A 12,787-nucleotide genomic window follows, 5' to 3' on the forward strand; every position below is an offset into this window, starting at 1 on the left:
GGAATTTTCAGCATTTTTGGTTTTGTACATCCTCAGAATCCAGCACTATGATTTTTTTGTTTTAATGTTCATGAGAGAATTTTTGCTTTCCTAGCAATTAGTATCTCAGTAGTTTTACAGTGAAGGGAAACAAATGTTTACTAACACTTTTTCTAGTTTGTTAATTCCCGCTGTCCTTTCTCAAAAAACATTGTCGAGAACTTAAGACAGATTTGTAAATGTATTTTTATTATGTTGCAACAATCAAAATATATATGTTTTACTGATTTCCTCCCCCTCCCCCCAAATATTAAATGAAAAGGTACTCAATTTTTTCCCCACATCGTGTTCTTGAATGCCTTGGAATCTGTGAGGACCTTGACATAAAGAAACTGAAGCAAATGCACAATTAGAGGCTGAGAGGTGTTATAGTGCTGCACTTACATTGCAAATGAAGTCACATGTCTCTCTCCATTTAATCAAATAGAGCCTCACCAGTCTCTGTTTTGTATTAGAAACAATAAACAAATATACACAGAAAGTATCACCAACGGTAAATCAGTTATTTAAATACAACTGTATCCAACATAGCAGCTAAACACTGGACAATGTTTGAGGTCATCAGCACATCCACATGCTCTTCTAAATGACGTTTAGGGTCCTGAAATACAAAGGATGCCATGAGAGGGATGACTGAAACATGTCTCTGAAAGATTTCATTTACTTCAAGTCTATTTAAGATGTCTGTGAGTTAATGAACACAGGCCAGTAATGCTTGTAAATTTTCCATTCTAGGAAGACCTAGCAAATGACTGTACTAACAATTAAGTTGAGGATAGGCTTAGGAAGTAAATTTCTATCCAGCATATCAAGAGTAACCATGGGCAGCTGTGACATGGTTTAAGGACAACACACAACGTGTAAATTTTACTATACATCTCACTAAGGCCAATGTTTTAATCTTAGTTCTGGTATGTTGCAATTTGTTTTCAGATCTTTGCAAATGTGTGTTCTAATCCTGTGAAGATTCAGGCATCATTTAACACAGTCTTTGAATAGTTGCATTGACTGCAAGAAAATGAGTGTATCTATACCCACAGAAACATGAAACATGAACAATGCCCTGTCAAATGCTCTTAGGAATTGAATGTTAAGCCTGAGCAGTTTTCTGAAAATACATATTTTTACACACTATTACTCAACTGATGTAGGCATTTGTGGGCATCTGCATGCAACAATAAGATTATTTCTGGTTGAAAATCATACACATGCACTTCTTCAGTTTCACCACTGATATGAAATAATTAACCTCCAAATACTGCAAAAATATCAGTCATGCCTCAAAAAGATGTCTAAATTTTATTATAGTATTATTGTAGTAATTCTTGTGTGTAAAGAAATTAAAATATGGAAGACAATAATGCATGGGAATTGTAACTTCTTTAAAGATGGAATTATGTCAAAATGTAATGAACCCATCTAAATTTATATAGAAGAGTGCTACTGAATCTGTGTATGCTGCCCTCCTTAAATAACTCCTTTTCAAAGATCAGACAGTTGTCCAACATTCTTTTGGTTCCTAACAAATTATACACCTAGTAACATAATATCCCTATAGTGTGAGTGGCTGCTTGTTTACAAAGCTTTTAATCTAAGTTGCATAAAAAATTCCATTTGACAATTACTTCACAGAACCATTTTTTAATTTAAAGGAAACTTAAACATTTTATCAGGAAAAAAATTCTTTTCTTTTTGAAGAACTGCTCCAAAATAGAGTTTTTTTCACGTATGCGTAACAACTAGTGAAGCTCAAGTTCTGTTTGAGATGACATCATAACCCTTAAAATACAACCCTTCTTACATATTTTATGTGTGTATATTTATGTATGTGTAGGTGTGCATAAACTCCATTGTTCTGAATGCTACAGAAATACATGAGTGACTGAACAATAGTGCAGATGTGTTATGACATTGCTGCTAGAAGCTGACACATAAGAGCAATCCAGAATCTTTTAAATTCTTCTACTGCTACTAGCAATACAGTAAGTACTGGTTCTTTAAGGACACACTAGGTATTTTAAAAGCTATTTCTTGCTTTCATTGCCCTTCTTGAACACAAGCTCTTACAAATTTCCTTTGCTCTCCCCTTGCTCAGAAGGGCACATTTCCTCAACCTTTATGTTGAAATCAAATGTAGAAATAGTTTTTTGTTGAGTCTTCAAAAAGACATTACATCCTAACATTGCAAAGGGATGGAATGAATTGAGTGGGTGTTTTCAGTTTCAGCTGTGGTCCTAAACAGTTTTCCTCAAACACCAATACAAAGGAACTCAGCCTACCTGCCAAGTGTGTCTGAGAGCTAAGCACTGACAGTGTGTTCATGAACTGAAGACAGGGGTCAGCTGGCTCTTTACATGGCAATGTAGATGATAATGTACAAACACACCACCCTCACCTCTGTTTCCATGATCACCATTTTTAAGTGTCTCCACAGTTTGGGTCTCTCTGACACAGACTTGGATATCTTTATGTCTCTTAGTAGAAGTTAAAACAAATGAAGATGGAAAAGGGAAAACTACTAAATTTCAACACTGTTCCTCAGCTTGTAATAAAAACACATATAGAATACGGCTGCAGATATTCTGCCAATTACCTACAGTCAAAGACCTGTTCATTGTATGACCTCCAAGAAAAATAAATTTATTATTTGAAGCACTGAGAATATCATGCATGTAGAACTAAAATCACCTCCACACATGTAAAGAATTAGTATTTAGAATGAACGAGGCATATCATTCCACCTCACTCTAATTCATCACACCTCACCTGCTTGCCAACATTTTTTATTGCCAGCTGTTCAGGTGTCATCTTATCTTCTTCTTCAACAGCCTGTGAAAGAAACACAGAAAAGGTCAGTGTTTCAGATTTCATTTACTTTTCCCCCAAGCCACAGATTCTCAAAATACAATTCTGTTCCTTAAAAAAAAAAAAAAGAAAAAGAAAAAAAAAATCAAACAGCAACACATTTCAGAAAGTCAAAAGGAAAGGTACTTCAGGTTTTCAGCAGACGTGGTTTTAATTACTGAGTGTTAGTGCAAAAGATCAAGGCAAATACTTATGAATGGTTTTATTGTCACACATTTACCAAAAGGTTAGTAAGCAAAATTCTTAAATGAGCAGTATCAATAGTTAAAGATAGTTGAAAGCAGTTAAAATAATAAAACAGAACTGAACCCAGCATTTCTATATGGTTTCAACTACTGGAGATTTGATCTCAATTTTTGTACTGTTTAAAGTAATTTATTTTAATATATTTTGATACTGTTATGTTGCCTTCAAATACAGTGTCTTCATAAAGTTCATCCACTAACTTAACTAGTGAATGTGATACTGAATTTTGGTTGTAAGGACTTCTGAGGAGTTAAAAAAATAACACTTGTTAACAAATACTGACATGATTACTACTCACAGAATGCTTGTGGATATCTAGTATTTGTAAGAAATATTTCTAAGTGTGTCAGTATTAAAACAGTACAAGCAACTGTGATTCCTCTTACAACACCAATAACAAAATTCTTATCTAAACAGAACATTGAATTGGGCTCTGGGATGCATTCTAAATACTTATAGCCTATCTACTAGACTGACACAGATAAATAACCTTTGCCACAGTGATCAAACTATCCTTGACTGAAGGATTGAAAAAATTGACTGCTCATTTTGATCTACAGAAATCTTATATTCTTGTCACTAAGTAAAAACAGAAAATCAATATGATTACTCACATTTCAAAGCAAAGCATGTAACTAAACACTTTGACAAAAGTTTAGGGCAAAAGTCTGGTGGCAGTGCCCAAGGAGCTAATCTGGCAACTTCCCACAGAAACCATACCTAGCTGATTAGTACAAACTACAGTCATTCTGAACAAAGCTTGTGATAACCAATTTGTTCTGAAATTAGGTAACTAATTTCTTCACTTCATAAACACAGCTACACTTATACTATCATTATGGGATATGAATACCTTGTTATAATTCTTAGCTAATTCTAACATCTCCTTCACTACTGTTTCATTGAGTTTGCAATGTTCACTGTAGTCCTGAAGTGTCAAACCTTCCATCCAACTCTTCTTATGCAAATTTAGCAGCATCTGCAAAACAAAACCTCTTTAGAGCATTCACCACAAAAGACTTTCAGAATACTATGAAGATCTCTTTGACAGCCAACTGATTTATAGTAAGAAGAATATTAAAAAAAATCGATCTTAAAATATCAGTGTTTAAATAAAGGAAATACAATGATAAACTACTAGAGTGCTCTACCAAATTAGAAGATAGATTTGCATACTTTTAAAATATCGAACTTCTTGAATCCTAAATATGAAAATGAGACATGAAAACATGGGTCACATTTACTTTGACAGGAATACATAGATTTGTTTTCTGTGATTTGTTACTTTTGCTGCAGGTTAAGAGTGCACAATTGCCTTGTAGCAGAGCTAAGATAAAAGTGAATACTTTAGCCGCCATATAGTTGAATAGCTGAAGCTTTTGGCCTCTGACGAAGTTGAAAAATATTTTAATGCTTGGATTAAATTCATAAAGTAGTTACACAGGCTTCACTGATTATCTGATCTGTACGCAAGCAACTGACAGTAAAACAGACTTTGAAAGTGACCAAAGCATGACTTGTATGTCTTTGCCTCATAAAGAATAAGCAAGCATAAAAACCATAGGATAAAATGTGCAGAGATTAGATGGTGATAAAGGCAGGCACTAATACATATATTTGAAAGGTTTTACTTGACACTTTCATGTCATCTTGAAAGAGCACAGGAACAGCTACAATAGCAATTTCTTTATTTTCATGAATAAAGGAAGTGTATTTTGTGGATCTCCTGCACACTTGATGACTATAGGGAGGACCCCTTCAGCAAACAGTTTCAGCTTGTCTTCAATTTGTGAACATTTACTAGACATTTCTGAGAAGTGGTAATCCCTGTAATTGCTATCACCTGAATAAAAGTACCTGTTTCATCCTCTGTAGAGCTTCCAAAGCAACCTGGCTTTGGAACATGTGAACTGAGAAGAAAGTTTGTGTCATAATTTGTGTTAGCAAGATCTTAGCTGCTGACAGAAGGAGTCGTAGGCAAACTGCATATGGACAGTTTAGCTAGGCTATCTTGATTTTAAAATTAAGGTTTGGTGTGATGAGCTCCTAATCTAATACATGAAGCATGTACTTTTGTTACTACAGATGGAGATAACAGATCACCACCATCATGAGGGGGGTTTGAGATATGTATGAAGCTGCCTCATGAAAGATGTGAGAGAGAGTTGTTACCTCACAGATTAAAGTCTTTCTAACTTGCTCAAGATTATTCTCCTACTTGCAAAGGTAATATAACTCACTTTTATGAAGCCATTGATGAAAATACACACTTGGAACTTCAGACAAGACTGGATTTGGCCAACTGTTGCATTTGACTGGAAACAATAACCCTCTGGAAGCCTCATGGACATTTCCTGAGAGAGCTGGTTATGTTCAATCAGTTACTCATTTCAGTAACAGTGAGGTCTTGGAAGTCTGATACTGCACTAAAAATGGTTGTGCATTTCACACATTCTTTCCAACTCCTTAATTTGCACACTTATTCCTCCACTATTTGAAACTGGTTTTTTTTCTTATTACTTGTAACTCAGAAAGTCTGAATTCTGTAAAAAACTATTCTGATCATTTCATCATAAGCTTTGAGATCAATTTATAACCCTAACAAGGCCATGAAAATGCACAGACATATCAGAGAACATATGCAGAGGATAGAATCTGGCTTTTCAAGAATTAACTTCTGTAGATGATACATAAGCTTTTTTTCTTCCTTTTTGTTTTCCTGGTTGAGACTCTCAAGCTAGATTTTGTATGTAACCTGAAGACATTTGACGCAAAAGTAGCAAAAAATGATTGTTGTCAGTAACTCCAAAATATTTCTTCTTGTAAATGCAGGACATCACTACTTCCTGATATTCAGTGACGTCTTGGGGAGTTGCAATCATACCAACTGGAAGTACCTTCTGTCAAAGTGATCACAGCAAGGAAAACCCCAACATCCCTTGGTTATGCATTCCATTTTGGAAAACACAGTTAAAAATTCTCCTAGCTTCAGGAATTCCAGCCTGTGAAAACTGAAGGCAGCTAGTATGCTTTTCAGCTTCATCACTGAAAACTTGAAACTTTGTACAAACTTAGGTACAGAGAACAGAATGACAGCTTTCAATGAGGTGGACAAAAATGTTGTCAAACTACAGAATGTGGTTTTGGAAAGTTTTATCTCAATGACTGTTCATTCAAGTGCTTTCTGGAAGAGAAGCCACCTATTCCTGGAGAGTTTAAACAATTACTGAAAGTAACAGCCATTGAAATCAGAATACTGCCACAACATTTTGTATAATGCTTGTGGTACTCTGAATTAAAGCTGAAACAATTACCTTCTGTTCTAGTTCATTCTTCCTGTAGTTGATGGTGATGGAATAGTAATGTCTGTTTAGTCCATGGATTAGTGCCTGCAAAATTTAGGGGAGAAACTGGATTAAAATCACCCACTGCTGAAATGAAGAAATATCAGAAGGAGAAAGCTCATTTCAATATAAACACCCTTAAAGATTACTCAAATAAAGGGAAAAACACCAAGAAAAAAAATGCAGAAATTACAAGGAGATATGAAGTAAATATACCTGGTTCTATTTCTCTTTTTGTGTTCATTAACTGACAGTTATGTTTTCTATTTCTAAACCACAGATTTTTTTTTTCACACAGTAGCAACTATAATAAGAAAAAATGGTAACTGCCTTCAAACATTTGACCGATACATATGCACAAACATATTTCTCTCAAATCCTTCCTCTCTCAATAAATTTGGTTATCACTCCTATTAAAATATTCTGTTACAAACAAAAGACTATAACCACTGTCAACATCCCCAAGTTCATTCTCCAGGGTGAATGAAGAGGGATTAACTGAAGCAAGCAAAAACCTCAGTTAGACAATGTGTATCAAATTAACCTTGGATATTGACACTAATTTTATTTTTTAACTGTAAATGAAGGAAAAAACTCCCACCTTTTTCATTACAAGTATGCCCTCTGCAAATACAATCGGATCAACTGAGATTAGTTTTAATGGTAGCTGTATGCACGTATTTTCTGTTTTGCTCACTTGCATTAGATATTTCCTTTTACATTTATGACTTAAGGGTGAATTGTATTAATATTTGGGGAGGTAAAATTCTATGATCAATCTTCATCACAACTAATAGAGTCTACTTTCAAATAGAATTTCACATATGAAGTTTACATTTATGAACAAGATAGAATAAATCATACATAAATATGCTGAATTAGTGATAAATTTTCTGTTTCAAGCATTCCATCTATTTAAATTTAATATCTATTTACAGCTACACAAAATGAATGTGTATTTGCATCCTGTGCAACTTAATATTTTAGCATTACAAAATTATCTCTATGAAAGCTGAAAATGTTTTCATACATACATTTTAAATAGATTTCTATTGCAAACACATATACAAGGATAAAAAACTACTTGAAAAGTTACGAGAATTAGCACTTACATAAAACCATTACTTGTGCAACTTATTTTAATTAAGCTTGTAAAATACAGATTTTATTATCAATAACAGAATTTATAGTTTTAACTATTAACTGTAAGTAATTTCCACTGCCATTTTCTTATCCCACTCAAAACGACTGCATATGAGGTTTTGGTGTTTGTGCATAAACTCATGTGTTGATATTTAGGAAGTTTCCTCAAGTTCTTAAAGTTTGACAAACAGGTTTGCCTTCTCCCACTATCCTCTCCCTTTCCTCCCCCCTTCCAGAAACTACCCTTTAAAAGAGTGGGCAAATGTAAAAGGTAAACAACTGTAAAAAAGGATGTTGATAAGGGAACTCAAGAAAAAAACACAGAAAAAGGGAGTGAAGCCAAGGCATGTACTACTCTATTATTCTTCTTCCTGAGATTTTAAGTAAGGTCTTCTAAGTAATTCTTGCTTCTAGCCCAGCTGAAATCAGTAGTTAGTTTGCTTCTGTCCTCAACTGAGTCAGAATTTTATTCAAGGCTTCAAATAAAAGTAAAACAACACTGCAAGAGCTCCTGCAGCTTTAGGAACAGAGTACCATTTAAAATTATGATTTTTATCATAACAGTGACATTTGCAACAGCTCATTGCCAGCTTGCAAAAAATCAACACAAACAAAAACTATCCATTTTAATAACAGAAACCCAAAATCCCACGGCCAAAATATGCCATGCTGTAGTGACAGTGATCTTAAAATAATGAAGCTGAACAATACTGCAGGGGTTTCCAAGGGAAAGCATTACACAGGGTCTAGAAAAGCCCAGTTAGAAAAGCCCTGAAACATGCAAGCATGGGCTTGCCTACATCCAATCAAGAGTATTAGCTGCTTATTTCATACTCATTATTGTCTGCAGTTTTGACCAATTTTTAATTTTAAGATGCCTTTTTGCCAGCATTTTTATTAACAGCAAAGAGTTCCAATGTAGTAGTAAAAAAAAAAAAAAAAAAACCAAACAATTTATCTTTCACCAGATAAGCGTATGGTGGTCTAGGACCTCTCAAAGAATGGCTCTCTCAGAGCACAAATTCAGCCATTATTTCAGTTCTGCTCTGACTAGTGGATGGTCTTTTTCTTGGATGTTTACCTAGCAAGATATTACTTTTATTGTTCAAGTAATGGAAACAAAAGCAGGAACTGGGCTTCATGGTTTCGAGGACACATGCCTTCAGAATCCATAGTAAGGGGGAAGAGTTTTTAAAGGAAAAAACAGTGAGGCAGAAGAAGGACAGAGATAAAAGCATTAATCACTCCAGAGGATACTTATTTCAGGATAGAAGGTATTTCTCAAAATAAAGGCTTACTTCAGTGATAACCAAAACTTTTGTCTTTTTAGTGAAAGTCAACTTCAGAAATCAAACTTTGAATATTTAGGTTTCACAAATGAGTATTCAAAAGAAACATTACAGCAGAAGCCAATCAAGCATCCATTTTATCCATTGAATATCCTCCTCCACCATTTTTTCAGCAAATTACTGCATTACATAAAAATCAGGGATTAATTATTTAAGACACAAGGTTTAATCTAGATTACATAATAAGTAATAACCTCTAGAAACTTACAGTAAAAAGAAAAGAGAGAACTTTTTCCATAATTTATTTGTGAGTAACTTAACTTGAAGAAAGATGAGATGTTGATAAGCAGCAGTTTTTCAGCAGGACTGAAAACAGCACTTGTCTTGCATCACATGTTATGTCATCTATTGTCACTTTAAAAAGTTTGCATTTCCATAAATTTATACTTCAATCTTTGCTGTACACATTAAATACCTGCATTCACACTTGGGTAGGTAATTTAGGGCTCAATTTTAAACCCCTCACATACACATGTCCATTGATGAATCACATCCATTATAAATGCATGTGGAAAAATGCAACAGAGTGAACAATAAATAATTTGTAACCTACTGTTTTAAGTACCTTTCCCAAAAATTGATAAATAAATCTTGCAATTTACAGGACTAGCAGCACTAGGTTTACCTGGATAGATGGCTTGTTTAGGTGACCCAGATTTGAAGTTGTTTGTCGTGGTTCATGTCCTAAGACCATCATATTAGCATTGATCAATCTGAAGGCATCAATAACAACCTGTAAAAACAAGATGTCAAGTCAATTCTTTTTAGAAAATGCAACTAATAGAGCCAAGCAACAGTGGACAAGGCACAATCAACTCTCATCTGTTTTTGGCCTTTATCCAGAAAATCATTTAATTATAATATTAATAAAAAAGAACCTCCTGCTGGCTATGTGATCAGCACACTACACTGCCTTGTATTGTAAGGTGACACCAATTATTACCTTTTCCATGGAACTGTAAGTTTTATATACATTATATCACCATATAATATTGAATTTTATGTGCACTTACTCTAAGCCTCAAAACTATGCATATGTTTGTCACCTAAATCTTATCCAATCAAAATGAATGACAGAGAGAGACTAAAACTGAAAGTGAGCACAAGCTAAGGGACCAAGTCTAAAGCCCAGTCCTGTCACATCAATTATACTACCACAATACTTGAAATGACAACAAAATTATAGCCAGCAAGGAACTTGCCCCATGTATTCCCTTCTAGTCAGATGCTTTTTGCTTCTTGTGACTACGAAAGGGTCTATAAACTGTCTGATGGATTAAAAAGTCCTTGTCAGTGTCATGCTCAGGAGTAAAAAATAGAGTAAAAGAAAACCAAGGTCATTTATGATTTAAAGGTACACGGTAGGCAGTATTCAGTGCTATTTGATTGCAAATAATGTAAACCCATCACTGATTCTTACTCTGCCCTGTGCTAAATTTGTCTATAAAAATTTTTGCAAAGAGAAATTCATGGTCCCATGCAATAAAACCCCCACTCCTGTCCAAAACCTATAGGAGCTGAGACAGACCTAAGAATCTACCAACAATACACTCACACCCACTCTTACTGTGTGCTGACCAGCACAGGTTTGTAACTGCAAGAATAATTCTTGTTTAGGTTCCAGTCTTTTAACTGGACCAGTGCAGGTACAGCCTTGCACATCCACTAAAACAGTGCCAGGCAGACTTTGCAGGCATCTTGTCTGCATATCTTTAGAGAGTTATTAACTTAAATCTCCTTTTAACAGCTTTTCTATAATAATTTTTATTCTTTTCCTCTCTGTACCATGAGTTGGACAACAGAAGCATTTACATGGCTGGTTTGATATTTTGAGGAATTAGACTTGGACCTTGTTTATGCTGAACAAACAAGAAATCAACCACTGTCACAGAAATCTGCAGAGAAAGTGACACAGTCTCCCACCTTGTTCCAGCATTTTCCTCTCCATTTACACAAATATTAATAACTAAATATTGTGTAGTTTTTAGGACTAGAAGAAAAAACATTGAGGTCCTTCATGTGGAAATGAAATTAATTGGCAAATATTTATAACAAAAAAAAAAAATCAGGTGTAAACAGAAAAAAACCACAAACTTATCACCAGTTGTGATTTACTTTTGAGACCCAAGTGAGACAGTGGTGTTGACTGAGTGCCACTAAGGGCTATTGCTTGGTCTCTCAGCTGCTGGCCAGATCCACCTGCATATGCCATGTTTTCAAACTGATTGCAGAAATCCTTCCAAAAAGATCTTCTTTATTAACAATGTTCAGTTGTGACCCAATTAAAGTGAGTTACCAGTGATTTTTTTTCTTGACAACAAAAAAAACACAATTCAGATTTAGAATGCAGCAGAAGTATGCTATCTGATGCCAATGCTACAGAAAAAGGAATTACATTTAGAATAATTCTCAAAAATATTTAAAAGTCATTATATATCTATACATTACTTCTCATAACATAAGAAGTAATTGGTTTTTTTTCATTTTTTACAATTTTTCTCTATCTTAGAACACTTGTGACAAGCTTTTGTATGTATCTTCGTATTCCATTTTAACCAGATGCTCTAATATATCAACATCTGGAAATGCCCAACCATAACAAACAGTATAAATTAAAAGTCAAGCAAAGCAAGGTAAAAAAACCCCAAAAAAGCACACCAGCAGTTCTCCAGAGACTAGCTAGATAATGGAAAAAAACCTAAGCAAGCAAAAATTTACCCTGAGGAGCAAGAAACATGAACTAGGAAGTATACCAGAATGACAAGGAGTTGCTTTGTAGCTTACTAACAGCCCCGCTTCTTAGACCTGAATTTAACTGAGAACTTTACTAGACAATGTTGAGCTTATCCAGAAAGAATGGCATTGTCCAGCATAGATTTGTTTTGCCACTTGAGCCATGTAAAATAAAAATATTATTGAACTTTTTTTACAAGAAAATTCAAGATTTTGGTTAGAGTTCTCAGATTAGTTAAATTTCACATTAAAATATACGTACAAGTTCCTGAATTAGTTATGAGTGATACTGAATATTGCTCAAACATCTTGATTTTGACTAATTCTGAACTAACGCTCATTATGTTTTGGGTACAAGCAGCATGGGAATACACTGCACTCTTTATTTCTCTTCCTGAAGGAATGACATGCAAGTATTTCCTAAGTAGAACAAATATAAATCTAACAGAAAGCAGTATGAAAATCTGAAATCACAAATACCAAATATTATGCTTTTAAAAGGGACAAAATTACAATTCCTACAATCTCAGAGGGGTACAAAAAGTAGATGTGCAAATGCTATTTTTCATCTTAGTGGCACTCTGATGACCAATAATAACTAAATACTTTAACTACACTAAGATTAAAGGAATTTGCTGCTATCACTATAGCAACCATCTTAAAGAAACTAACATGCTCAGCAACCTGGAGGCTAAATTTAGACCTAATACACAATAAAAACATAAATACCACAATAAATTCTACATATTCATTTCTATGAAATGTAGTTGCTTTTTTCATAGTGAGCATAAAGCAGTCCTGCCTTTAGAGGATTACATAAAAATAAATAGACTCATTAATGTCCAGTGTACTAATGAGCAATGGGTGAAGTAGGTGTTAATTATGCCACAGTAAGATCCAAGAAAAAAGCCCCAGTGAGCACTTGGAGGTGTGTACAAGTTGAAGTCTCCCCTCTAGGTTTGTGTATTTCGAAGTACAGAATGATGCAGACTGATGACAGAAACATGGTCACCCCCTATTCTATGATGGAAACTTTAGACACAGTATTTTGAACAAAGAACTTCTAAG

General features: G+C 34.4%; 1 protein-coding gene across 2 annotated transcripts in view; it reads right to left on the reverse strand.

Moving 5' to 3' along the window:
• Positions 1 to 214: 214 nt before the first annotated feature.
• The window catches only part of PSMD14 (proteasome 26S subunit, non-ATPase 14), a 46,443-nt gene continuing 33,870 nt past the window's right edge, over positions 215 to 12,787 (reverse strand). The window contains exons 9-13 of one of the 2 annotated variants that reach the window (XM_058809434.1): positions 9,612 to 9,719; positions 6,465 to 6,539; positions 4,004 to 4,129; positions 2,806 to 2,868; positions 215 to 640 (exon numbers count right to left, since the gene is read on the reverse strand). In XM_058809434.1, coding sequence (XP_058665417.1) covers positions 542 to 640; positions 2,806 to 2,868; positions 4,004 to 4,129; positions 6,465 to 6,539; positions 9,612 to 9,719 — 471 coding nt within the window. In that variant the 3' untranslated portion in view covers positions 215 to 541. The remainder of the gene's footprint in view (positions 641 to 2,805; positions 2,869 to 4,003; positions 4,130 to 6,464; positions 6,540 to 9,611; positions 9,720 to 12,787) is intronic. The other variant, XM_058809435.1, reaches the window with a different exon arrangement.

This window comes from Ammospiza caudacuta, chromosome 8 (genome assembly GCF_027887145.1).
Source record: "Ammospiza caudacuta isolate bAmmCau1 chromosome 8, bAmmCau1.pri, whole genome shotgun sequence".
Classification (NCBI taxonomy): Eukaryota; Metazoa; Chordata; class Aves; order Passeriformes; family Passerellidae; genus Ammospiza; species Ammospiza caudacuta.